The sequence below is a fragment of the Strongylocentrotus purpuratus genome, unplaced genomic scaffold (genome assembly GCF_000002235.5).
Source record: "Strongylocentrotus purpuratus isolate Spur 01 unplaced genomic scaffold, Spur_5.0 spur5_scaffold_18, whole genome shotgun sequence".
Classification (NCBI taxonomy): domain Eukaryota; kingdom Metazoa; phylum Echinodermata; class Echinoidea; order Camarodonta; family Strongylocentrotidae; genus Strongylocentrotus; species Strongylocentrotus purpuratus.
In genome coordinates, this window is record NW_022145603.1 from 9,312,639 (window position 1) to 9,325,960 (window position 13,322).

A 13,322-nucleotide genomic window follows, 5' to 3' on the forward strand; every position below is an offset into this window, starting at 1 on the left:
AGGTCCCCTAGATGCTTACTCATTGCATAACCGACCAATACTCACCACATCTTCAATGTAGTCTCTCGTCACAGCAGTGTCTTCGGGGTACAGCTGACTGATTACCTGAGCGATTAGATTATTGTTCTGCAAGATACTGGACTCTAGTTCAGCCCCTTTGATAGGAATCAAAGCCATAGGTCCCCTAGATGCTTACTCATTGCATAACTGACCAATACTCACCACATCTTCAATGTAGTCTCCCGTCACAGCAGTGTCTTGTGGATACAGCTGACTGATGACTTGTGCTCTCATGTTCTCGTTCTGCATGAGGCGTTTGAGACGTGACCAGTTCAGCCAGCCGACATTGTTCCCTTCTAATACTCCCCTGACGATCTCTTTCAAGAAAAGCTGGTCCTCGCTAGAATAAAAGGGATTCAAAAAAACAAATCATGATTTCACAGATTCATGGACAATATTATCTACACAGATATCAAAGTATTAAAGATACTATGTCCCTTTTGCTTTGAGGGAAGTTCTAAATGTCTTTCAAATGCCGTTTAAATTTAACCTTTTCTTTTTTTTGGCCTGCAAATGGGACATGGTACTTTTAAAGAAGACATGCAGATTCTTATTCTTCAGACTTTGCAAAGTTAGCCTGTGACAGACACAAACAGTTAACTGTTGCCTTCATCATATCTATACCCATGGGAGATATTCCATGCTGAATTCATGAACAAATCAAAGCATTTTAAGTCAAAATTTCACTTGCGATGTTCATTTACGATAACTTTTAATGAATGCGCAGGCCAATAACAGGTTAATTATTTTAAGAGGGTGATACTGACCTGTTGGGTCTTTCACTTGTAAGTGAAGAGCGTTTCTCAGGTTTCTTGGTTGAGTGATGTCTGATTAGTGATGACCTCTCCACGAGTGACCTTCTTGTATCTGGAGGAAAGAGAACAAGAGATGGACTTTCATCTATTTGGCAAAGCACCATGATCACGATGCATTATTCAATGACCGCCAATACTGCCAACTGCTTGTGTAAAGGCATCGTTTAACAATGTTAAATCTGAGATGCATGGCCCTACGTGTTATCAGTGTCTGTGATATGGTGTGATATTGAAGCCCTAAACAAAATTGCGCTTCAAAATGATCATGAAGTGCCTCACAAAAGTTAAAATCTTTGAGTGACCGGTTTTACCATACTCATTTTCTCTAATAGACTATAGTGTTATAAAAACTGTTAGGAAAACAGTTTTAGGATTTTGTTTCAGAATCTGAGACAAAGTTACCCAATCCCTTGAGTTCAATTCATCCCATAGTCAGCAGTGAACAATGGGTACCAACCGATAATAACCGCTGCCCCCAGAGATGTCAAATAAATATTTATACACTCAATTGTTTCCAATAAGACAGTTTTCTGACGCAAGCTGATTTTTTGGACAGATACGAAACCTTGCACTAGGGCATCATACTTTACTTCAAAGGGTTGCGTCATCATTCTTCTTATCCTCGTCATCATCATCATCATCATCATCATCATCATTCTTCTTATCCTCATCATCATCATCATCATCATCATCATCATCATCATCATCATCATCATCATCTTCATTATCATCACTATCATCATCATTACCATCATTATCAACATCGCCACCACCACACCTGAAATTTTCATATATCAACAGGTAACAAACCTCTGGTGAGTGGTGATGACGTCTTCTTCTTCCTGGTAGGCAGTCCCATCCCGGACCCCATCCTACTCCTATTAGGACCAGGATCTGATTTGACGCTGGCGGCGTAGCCGTTGGGATCCATGCTGCTCAGGGAGGTTGGAGACCCAATGGGTTCCTTAGCCGTCTCCAGGGCCAGGTCCATGATGCCTCTCAGGATGGAGGGTTTGGGTTTGGTCTTGGTCGGGGTGGTCGGGGCTGACGAGTCTGAGGAATCCGACCTGCATAGATCAAGCAAGACAAGACAGAATGAATGTCTTGAAGACCCAGTGTTGTTCTTTAATATTATCTACAATTAATAATTCCCAAAATTTGTTTAAGACGTCAATACATGTATAAGTACCGGACCTCCTCAGTATATCTCTTTCACTTGTTCATTCGTTTGATCACCTGACATCTGCTCTTGCTTTGTTTTAATTACTGTGTTTACTATTGTCCTGAATTTGTGTTTATCACACAACATTAGACCTTCTGTCTAATTGTGCTTAATCATATGTTAAACCTTGTTTATTTACTGTTAATGTCTAGAATTTTTGTAAATTCATTAGTAAATGTTAATCTGTATATAATACACCAGTGAAAATCAAATATCCAGAAATGGACAATAAACACTAAATACGTATACAAGTTAACACTTTAGTCAACAGGTTTTAAAAAAGTTTTTATGAATCAAGGTCTGGGCAGACGTGTCTGAGGAATAGGACCTGTATGTGTCAAGCAAGACATACAAGCTAACACTCACTCAACAGAGGGTTTAAAAATTGCTTTTATCAAATCAAAGAGAAAGACGAGTTTATGATGCTCTGTATTCTAAAGATGAGATACTTCTGTTTAAAAAAAACACATTCAATGGTTTGGGCTCCGGTAAAGAAGCCTGTATCGACTCATTTTCTGAAAAAGGCAAGTTTGAGGCATGACTTGGAGTTTTCTAGATGGTCAATCTCACAAAGAGAGGAAGGGAATCAGTTCCACTTATGTGGAGCAACAGATAAAAAAGGCAGACTCCAAATCATTTGAGAAGTGTTATGGGTAGACCATACTAGTAAAGAGTAGTCTGTACTAGTTTGGCCAGGGGGATTAGACCCACTTTTAAGGTCACTGACTGGTGGTTATCTCATCAAATCAGCTCTCAAGTAACACTAACCTGAAAAGTGCATTGACCTTGTCCATAAATGTTGGCGAGCCCCCCCCCCCCCCCCCCCCCCTTCCCCCTAGAACCCATCTCGGAGTCTAAATCATTAGAGTTCTACTAACTTAAAAAGTGCATTTACTTTACCTCACCAACCTGAAAAGTGAACTGAACTTGTCCTACTAACCTGAAAAGTGCATTGACCTTGTCCATAAACGTTGGCGACCCACGCCCCCCTCTAGAACCCATCTCGGAGTCTAGATCATTAGAGTCTCTCCGATGCTGATTGTCGGAGTCGTAGACGCTGCTGTCCAAGTCTTGATCGGTGTCTATGCCGGACATTGACATGTTCTGGGCAATGCGCATCTGTTCATATAAAAATAAAGATAAGAATAATTTAATAACACAACTAACAGCAACGACGAGAGCAAAACAATAATAATATGTCTTGTTTCTCAAAGGTAGTATCATCAGTATTTATACTTTTCACCCTGAGGGCCCTGCAACCCTTTATTCCCCCTGCCCGCTATTGATGTTTTGACACTTGCAACGAAAATGAGGTGTTTGTACAGCTAAAGTCAAGACAAAAGTGCTGGCTGCAGCAAGCATAAGAAATCAAACATTTCAAATTTTATATCATTTTTCAACTTTCGTTGACACAGAAAAACTGACCTGCCTGAATTCAGGAGCCAGATGCATATCCTATGAAATATCATTTGAATAAATATTAGCAGTGAGAGAAATAGACCATAATTCAAACATGTTTCATCAAGTTGTACTTTTGTACTTTTTTAAAGCTTGATTACGTGACCAACAACTGACCGATCAAAATTAGCCCAAATACATGTAGCACAAAATTGGGTCAATTTGAGGTCGTCGTTGAGTTGTTTTGGCTGTGAGACTGTAAGAGAAATGTATATGTATCAGGGTTCGATGAAAGCTTTTGTGTTTAACTAGCTACATTAGGTAATAGAGTGATGATCATATCTTTCAAACAAACTCAGGATATTGTTTTTTTTTTAAACACAACAAATAGTTGATGGTGTATACTTCTCCTTTCCTACAAGAGGTATATGTAGAACAAATACATGTTTATCTACCTCAATTATTATCACTTTAATTAAAGATAAACTTGAGTTCTGGTAATGCGATTGCATTGTGAAAGAAAAGGTGTGGAATGGATCAGAAAAGTTGATCATATAGCATGTATTAGTAGTGGTGTGTAATGCAAGGTTCTGGAGTCATCAAAATCATCATAAATTTGGCAGAGTCTTGGTAAAGTAACAATCACTTACATAGAAAGATGTATATGGGACAACACACATGGTGTCGGGGCTAGTACTACCCTGATTTCCTTGTCTTTCTATGCTCATTACTCAGCCAGTATACATTTTCTTTCAAAGTTGTTTGGCACATGACATTTATTTGTAATCTTGAACATTCAGTGTAAGTTTCATTAAATTCTGTGAGAATTCATTTTCTTTTTTTACCAGAACTCAAGTTTATCTTTAATACATGTATATGAACTCACTCTTTGAATTTTTCTATGACTGTAGATTTTCGAAATATTTGCTAGTACAAACATGCAATACACGTACGTACACATACATCAATACTGAAATTATATCCAAATGACAAAACGTGATAATGAACACTTCAAATATTTACAAATGATAAACTAATCTTTCACAGCAAACAATGACTACAGATAATGAAACTAATAAGCTACAAGGTATACTGTAAATATTGCATGCACACGATGATAACTGTATGAAATGAATGCAAGATGTCAGACATGTTACATGTAGCACCAAACTATATTCGGGAAGCTATTAGAATACGAAATAAAGAACGTACATGTAGTATTTATATGATTGTCTTTAATTTGCTGCAGAAGACCGAAACTATTCTTCTTTGTTTAATTGAACAAAATGTAGGTCCAACAAGTTGCCAAGTTTTCAGACACTGTTAACGGATCTTCTTCTCAAAATCTGGGCGTTGTTTCACAAAACCCTCCGAAGTACAAGTTTGCTGACATCCCATTGAAATGCGTGTTAAATTCAATACACACGATTCAATGGGTAGTCAGCAAACTTGTACTTACGACAGCTTCGTGAAACACCACCCCGATGGATAAGGGGGAAACAACACAGTTCATGAATGAGTTCGCTTTAAAAAAAATATCTATGTTTATGAATGTAGATGTAGGATTACACTATCTTGAAAGGTGTTACTTTCTTTGCATGAAATAGGAAATAATGCTGGGAAACTAGACTAAGCATTATGATGTTATGTACATAATGTATGTAAAGCAATGAGATGTGGTCAAGAGTCTGTTTAATTCACACAAGAGACAAAATGAAAGTATTTGTTTTTAAATAATAAATACCAAAGGAATGGGTCAGGAAAAGTCCTAAGACAAGGACACAAACACAATGATCTCTCAGGGCTAGACTCTACCAAGGGCCTCCTTTCATAAAACTTGTTATAAAATGAGAAGTAACACAAAATTGATATACAGTACTGAAATCACTGAACATGATTGACTGAATATGATTCACTTGTTTTTTTAATAGTAAATGTGTTTTAAAGGTACTATGTCCCATTTGCAGGCCAAAAAAATGAAAAAGTTAAATTCCAACTGCATTTGAAAGATAATACTTATTTAGAACTTCCCTAAAAAAGGTAGGGCTTGAAAATGTCTTCAAGTGGGAAAATATTGACTATTAGTTGTCAAATCGACTTTAGGGCCATAGAGCCCAAAAGTAATAGTCTTGATTTTCAGACAATTGTACCGAATGGTCATACGTTTTATGCTGCGCAAAGATTCAATCAGTTTAATCTTGGCCATCACAAGAAGTGGGTTATTGATGTAGACAAATGCTCATGTACCCTTTACAACTCTTTTCATGTATGTTATTACCAAAGAAGAAGAAAAAGCCAGTCAGTCACTCAATAGTGTCTGACAGTGAAGTCTAGCAAGTAAACAAGTTTCCTTGCATAATTTGAATATGAGGACACTGCTAACGTTTAAATTTCACAGATAGGACATACATGACATATTCATAATTCCTGCAAAGTTCTACAGAATTTGAGGTTGGCTGCAAAAGGAACATAGTACCTTTAAGAAACAGTTCCGAGATATGTAAATAACTGATTTCTCCTTGTATAAAAGATCTATGGATATTTGGGGTTAAAAGTAGAATGCACTGTAATGAACTGGTCTATTTGACTATGATTTATTAAGAACACAAAAAGAAAGAGCAGGCAGGTTTTTACTTCATACGACATTCAACAAAAACACGACAAACAGTTTGAAATTGTTTGTACCCGAACACTAAGAGGCAACTCCTCGTCCGATGACTGCACAAATGCATTGTGGGATAGGTCACATGATGTTGACGATTGATCGCCAGATAAAGTGAATAACAAAGAGAGTGTGCATCAAAATATAAAAATATATCTTGATTAATCAACTTAAGGCAAATGACGTTATAAGGTCTATAAGATACATGTAACACTGCAAATGTAAAGTGGACTAATACAGCTGTAATACGAAAGTGAGTCTCCAAATCTAATATAGTTTATAATAATGATAAAATATAGATAATTATGAAAATTTCACAAAACACGCTCAAATGATATATTTTAGGTAGAGATACATCAATATAGCATATAGTCCTTAATTACATTTTTCACTAGAAAATTTATAAACTTTAGAATAATTACAAATCCAAATATCTATTCTATATAATCACTGATTCATCTTGCTAGTATTCATATCCGTGATTATCAAGATTTTACATGTTTAAAGGTTCATATAAAGTATATTAAGTGTAGTGTGTGAAAGGCTTTATGTGAACATAGCTATCTATTCATGTGTGTTCATACTCACATCTTGCTACTATTCATATCCACGATAATCAAGATTTGATATCTTTAAAAGTTCATACAGTCAAACCTGTCTACAGCGACTGCCCAAGGGAAACACAAAAATTGGTCTTGGTAGACAGGTTCCTTTAGTACATGTTTCAATGAGAAACCATTTTCAAGGGAAACAAAAAATGCGCTTGTTGTAGACAGGTGGTCACTAAAGCAGGTTTGACTGTATAAAGTATATAAAACGTGGTGTGTGAAAGGCTTTATATGAACAAAGCCATCTATTTATCCTGGATGTGCTCATACTCACATCAGGTGACGTTGGGTTGTCCAGGCTACTGGATGAATCGCTATCAGCAAACACATCCGCGATTATTACAATTTTATATGTTTAAAAGTTCATATAAAGTATATAAAGTGTAGTATGTGAAAGGCTTTATGTGAACAAAGCCATCTAATTGTCCTTGGTGTGTTTAAACTCACATCATGTTGAAAAGTTCATATAGAGTATGTAAAGCGTGGTGTGTGAAAGGCTTTATATGAACAAAGCCATCTATTTATCTATGGGTGTGCTCATACTCACATCAGGTGACGTTGGGTTGTCCTGGCTACTGGATGAATCGCTATCTGCAAACTGGTTGTTATCACTCTGAACCATGTCTGGGGGGAGCTGTAGCGTGTCTGGTGGCTGGTAGATGGAGTGTTCATCTATCTCACTGAACTGGTCTGGTTTGTCAGGATCTAGGCATGATAGAAATAATTATTATCCATGATGATATATAGGATCTAGGCAATGACATACATGGATCATGGCAACAACAAAAACACAGCTAAGATATTCTACATTTGAATAATTATAATAAAAATAACAATCATGTGGAATTGAGGATATTTCAGCACTTGGGAAATAGGGATAACCATGTACCCAGTGTAAGTCCACTGTGATATGTTCCTAAGATGACAGATTCTGTAACAGTAGTACGGGAAATCGGCTCAGCGTTTGACATCTAGATAAAAGTTAGTATCATGTATTTTTATGTGTCAATTGCTCCATGATCAACTTCCTTCAATGACCAAATTTCCATCTTCAACCTTAGACCAAACAGTACCCCTAACACTTACATGACGCCTTACCCTAGACCTAAACGTAAAGCTACCCTGAAACCTAAAGCTAACCTAAAACCCAAATGCACCTAACTCTAAACCTAACCTGAAATCGGTTTGGAAATCAGCACAGCGTTTGGCACCAGATAATTTGTTTAGCACATTCTCCTGCGACAACTAATCCATGATCAACTTCCTTCAATGACTGAATTTCCCACTTCAACCCTTGATCCAACACTACACCTACATGTAACACTAACACTACACCTTACCCTAAACCTAAACCTAAAACTAGCCTAAAACCTAAACCTAAAGCTAATCTAAAACCCAAATGCACCTAACTCTAAACCTAACCTAACCTAACCTGAAACCAGTTTTGAAATCAGCACAACGTTTGCATAGATAATTTGTCTAGCACATTCTCCTGCGACAACTAATCTATAACCAACTTTCTTCAATGACTGAATTTCCCACTTCAACCCTGGATCCAACACTACACTTAACACTAACACCACACCTAACCGTAACCCTAATCCTAAACCTAAAGCTAACCTTAAACCTAAAGCTAACCTAAAATCCAAATGCACCTAACTCTAAACCTAACCGAAAACAAACCTGCACTGCATCCTAATCCATTAATTTTGATGGGGAAAAAATCATGGAGCAATTTGCACCAGAGCACATGCAAACGGCCATTTTTAGCGTCCAAAGATATAAACGGATTCACCCTGCACGTCCCCCTTGATATCACTATTCATCCCTGGACCAAACACTACACCTAACACCACACCTAAACGTAACCCTAATCCTAAACCTAAAGCTAACCTCAAACCTAAATCTAACCTAAAACCCAAATGCATCTAACTCTAAACCTAACCTAAAACTAACCTGCACTGCATCCTAACCCATTAATTTTGATGGGGAAAAAATCATGAAGCGATTAGCACCAGAGCAAAGGCCATATCGCCACATTCAAGTGGCCATTTTTATTATCCGAAGATATAAACAGACTTACCCTGCACGTCCCCCTTGATATCGCTATTCATCATGTCTACCACAAACTCATCCAAGGAGGAGTATGAAGACGATGAGCTCCCTCCTCCATCCTCCCTCTCGCTCTCCTCCCCACTCTCATCCGTAGGGTTAGACGAGTCGGAACCACCCTCGGAGGCGCTGGAGAGGGCCGCGCCCAGGGTGCAGTTCTCAAACTGAACCTGTGGGTTTAGATAGCGACGATTACAAATGGTTTTTCACAGTTGAAAACTTATATAGTATTTATAATAATAATAATAATAGGCATTTCTAGAGCACCGTCTATCTAAAAATTCTATTCCTTTATTCATTTATTATTACCCCGGCTTTAGCCTAGCTGCCATTACAGCGCTCCAGCATTTCAAGAAATTAATTCCTGCCAGGTACATGTTAACATCAACTGGGTTGAGTGTGGCAAATGTAGATCAATGCCTTGCCAAAGGATATTAGTGCCGTGTCGGGGATCGAACCACAACCTTTGAATTTTAAAGTCAAGTGCTTAAACCACTCGACTACAACACTTCTACATATTGGATGGATTTTAGTGTGATTAGTGCGAGAGCCATATTTTCTTATATCACACAAAAACAAAGCCATACAATATTATGATTATTATCTATATCGGGCTGACTAGCGAAACCGTATTTTTTTTGTCAGCACGACTAGCGAAATAACAAAATTTGACTTACCTCGGTAAATATGGCTTTGTTTTCATGTGATATGTGATATCGATATCGATATCGATAGTTGAAGTCTCCGGATGACTGAGCAATACGAAAACAATATTGATCAGTCATTCGGGTACTGCGCTAAAGATATTAAAGGCATTGATTTATTTTACTACTTGGAAGCCTTATATAGATAATAATAAATATTACCTTTAATACCTTGCATTGTATTGGCTGAACTATTATAATAATAATAATAATAATTTGTTCTTTTATAGCGCATTTCAAATCTGTTGACATTCCAATGTGCTTTACATTTCGTCTCCAAACGAAATAAGGGTTACTCCAGCTTCTATACTGTCTATTTCATTTTACTATCTTATTTTACTATCTCACTCCTAAGCATGTAATAGTTGTACTATACAATGACCTTGAATTCTATTGGTTGGATTTGCTCCCTGAACCATTTAGACTTGTCTCCAATGAGATGAGGGTCGTAGACTCCAGTCTGTATTCTTTCTATTTTATTTTACAGTCTCATTTTACTATCTTATTTTACTATCTCACTCCTAAGCATGTAATAGTAGAATACTATACACTGACCTTGAATTCTATTGGTTGGAGCTGCTCCCTGAACCATTTAGACTTGTCTCCAATGAGATGAGGGTCGTAGACTCCAGTCTGTATTCTCAGGAATGTCACATTCAAGGGGTTTAGACTGCACTCCCCAAAGTATTCAATAGCCTGCAATAAAATTAAACAAAGCAATATGAATCTAGCCGTTTTATTTCATTATTTCTTGAAAGGTTTTATTTGTCAGAACATTGACATACAAAAGTACAAAATATGTGTCGTTAGTCTAAAATATACAATAATGCTGTTGTACACATTTACAATTTCATTACTAAATGATTATAATATAATATTAAATTGTTCTATGAAAGTATGACAGAATGTAATACACGTACATGTACATCACAAGACACAACATGAAAATGAAATAACTATAGCCCTATTCCTTAGCTGATCTGCCTGAGTGAAGCTCCCCTTTGTCCACAGACCTGCACAAGCATGTGCCACCATGTTTTTTTCAATAATTATCATAATTAAATTTTTAAGTTCAAGATTTCAAGATTTATATTGCCTAGTTTTGCTGGTAGCTAGGGTGCCAATATCTTCCATAGGAATAAACATCATGAGGAAGCCAACTATTTCCATTTCATAAGAAACACATAGCCATACATATTCTTAACACATTGACATTCTAATCATAAACCCAAAGCAGTTAAGAATTTTCTAAACGACTAAAATAATGAATACCAGCATTCTTGTATTTCCCACTCTTTCGGGGCTTAAAAGAATTAAAAATGTATACCAAATGAAACAATGCGAATGAAAGTTACTAAATAAATCAACAAGAAATTGCAAATTTGTACACAAAAATAGTTATCATAAGTTCGGACTTCATTTTCCACACGCAACACTACTATTTTCAGAGTTGAAATGTTCTAAACCAGTTAATTGCCATGTACAGTATTACGCATGTATTTCTTGTTAAGTATGTAATGTTTTAATCATGTAAAAGTTATCATTTTCTTATACTCCCTCCCCCTTTCTTTCTCTCCTCCGCCATACCTGTCCTTTTGTATTCATTATTTCACTGTGAATTGTGCTGTATATTGTATGCATGGGTGTTGATCCGTTGCGTCGTGCTATTCATCAGGGGGGTATATGATCTTACTGTTTCGTGCCCCACTGGTGACTGGGGTGGCGCAGCGGTTCGACGCCGGTGCCAAGAGTTGCATTATTATCTATAGTAGTTTATTATTAGTAAGTGCAATTTTACCTTGTAATAATTAATTCTGTAATCCATTGCGCAATTTAGTTTTTAGCTACGAAGCATGGAATTAATGAACATTTATTGTTTACATGTTTGATTTGATTTGAATAAACCATTTATCTATCTATCTATCTAAAGATCATTTTCAACTAAATCACTCTTATTCATGAATGGCACAATGTGTAACAACAGAAGTGGACTTAAATTTTCCAGTGAATTTTGCAATTTCCGATCATGTACCATTTTGTAATTACCGTAAGTGCATTCTGCATCAAAAGATTAAAGGTAAAGACCAGTATTGGAAAAGCCCCAATTTCAAAAAAATGAAATGGATGCTCTTATTACCAATCATGTGAAAGAATATGTTTTGACTTTTGACTAATACATGATGATAAAAAATTTGCCGGGGAAACCGCCTACTAATTGATATATTTGGTAAATTAGTTTATCTATTGGTGTGTGAGAGATAAACGCACGTGTCGCGCACGTGTGCGTAGTCCCATATACATCTTTCTGGTACAGTGCTTGTAACTTTACGAAGACTGGGCCAAATTTCTTATCATTTTGATGATTCCAGAACCTTGCAGTACACAGCAATACTTATATGCTAGATGATTAACCTTTTCTGATCGATTCCACAACATTTCTTTCACAATGCAATTGCATGACCATAACTGGTCTTTATCTTTAAAGTAAAATGTTTTTAAAAGGTGACACTTAACTGCTGTGGGTTACGGTAAGCAGTTTTTGCAAGAATCACAGCACTGTAAGGATTTCAATATTTTAGACCTTGATTTCTGACAAGGCAACTCTGCGTAACATTCACCAAATTGGAAACGTCACTGGTTCCTTTGTTCTACAACTCAGCCGACTTTTCACGGCTCATGCCCCTTTTCATAGCCATCATCAATTGTGATCTATCAGTTTTATAACAGGTTCAGTGACCCAATCAGAATTCTACATCAAGTACCTCGGTCTTGAGCCATCCGTTTCAGCTAATAGCAGATAATAGATCTATTCATAGGTCCCCATGCCCAGGTCAGTGAGATTCAATGGGAGGATTAGTTCATTGTAAAGGGCAAGGTGGACATGGCTTATTCACAAGTGGCACAGGGAAACTATTGCATTTCCTGTATTAGTGAAAGCCATCATCATCAAGTGCCAGGTCTGCAGACATCGGCCGTCATGGCCCTGCATTTTTGTCTATTATATTCTATTCTTAAAGGCATCGTTTAGCAATGTTAGATCTGGGATGCATGGTCATACGTGTTATCATGTGTAATATTGCAGCCCTAAAAAAGATTTCACTTCAAAATGATCATGAAGTGCCTCAAAAAAGTAACAATCTTTGAGTTTTCCGAATAGACTGTAGTGTTATGAAAACCCTTAGAAAAACGCAAAATTTGATTTTGATTTCCAATCATAAATATATTGATAATCAGACAGGCGATTGGCTTGTAAAAGTCATGAGGTTCCTGACTGACCTAAAGGTTTATAATTATCATTGCAGCATGAGCTAAAACCAGGATTTTGTTTCAGAATCTTAGACGAAGTTACACGATCCCTTTAAAAGGCTGGTTATCCTGATTTCATTTTTGGTTGCCAATTTCTTCAGGCATTGCAGATGGGTGAGGCCTTGCCTTTCCCTGCTTCTCTTTCCAGCGATCTCCCCTGTTAGTATTGTCGTTTCTAAAATACCCTTTCTGTAAATGTGACCAACGAATTGCATTTGCCTCTCTCTTGTGTTGATGAGTGATGGTTTAACTCTTACTTTTCTGAACACTTCTTCTTTTGCTATCTTTTCTGTCCATGATAAATTCATAATCTTTCTGAAGAACCAGGTCTCTGTAGCCTCTAATCTTCTTTCAAGCCCTTTGTTCATTATCCAACATAAATTATCCTTCTGTACATGAGTCCAATATATTGCATTTGCCTCTTTCTTATTGTGT

At 36.9% G+C, this 13,322-nt stretch overlaps 1 protein-coding gene across 6 annotated transcripts in view; it reads right to left on the minus strand.

Moving 5' to 3' along the window:
• LOC589631 (MAP kinase-activating death domain protein) overlaps positions 1 to 13,322 on the minus strand; it is an 85,920-nt gene that overhangs the window by 43,375 nt on the left and 29,223 nt on the right. For 5 of the 6 annotated variants that reach the window (XR_004064692.1, XM_030989154.1, XM_030989153.1 and 2 more), the window contains exons 8-15: positions 10,137 to 10,277; positions 8,849 to 9,047; positions 7,313 to 7,470; positions 6,181 to 6,213; positions 3,038 to 3,216; positions 1,686 to 1,942; positions 828 to 927; positions 223 to 400 (exon numbers count right to left, since the gene is read on the minus strand). Coding sequence is in view for 5 of the 6 variants with exons in the window: in XM_030989154.1 (XP_030845014.1) it covers positions 223 to 400; positions 828 to 927; positions 1,686 to 1,942; positions 3,038 to 3,216; positions 6,181 to 6,213; positions 7,313 to 7,470; positions 8,849 to 9,047; positions 10,137 to 10,277 (1,245 nt within the window). In the remaining variant the exon portion in view is untranslated. The remainder of the gene's footprint in view (positions 1 to 222; positions 401 to 827; positions 928 to 1,685; positions 1,943 to 3,037; positions 3,217 to 6,180; positions 6,214 to 7,312; positions 7,471 to 8,848; positions 9,048 to 10,136; positions 10,278 to 13,322) is intronic. The other variant, XM_030989152.1, reaches the window with a different exon arrangement.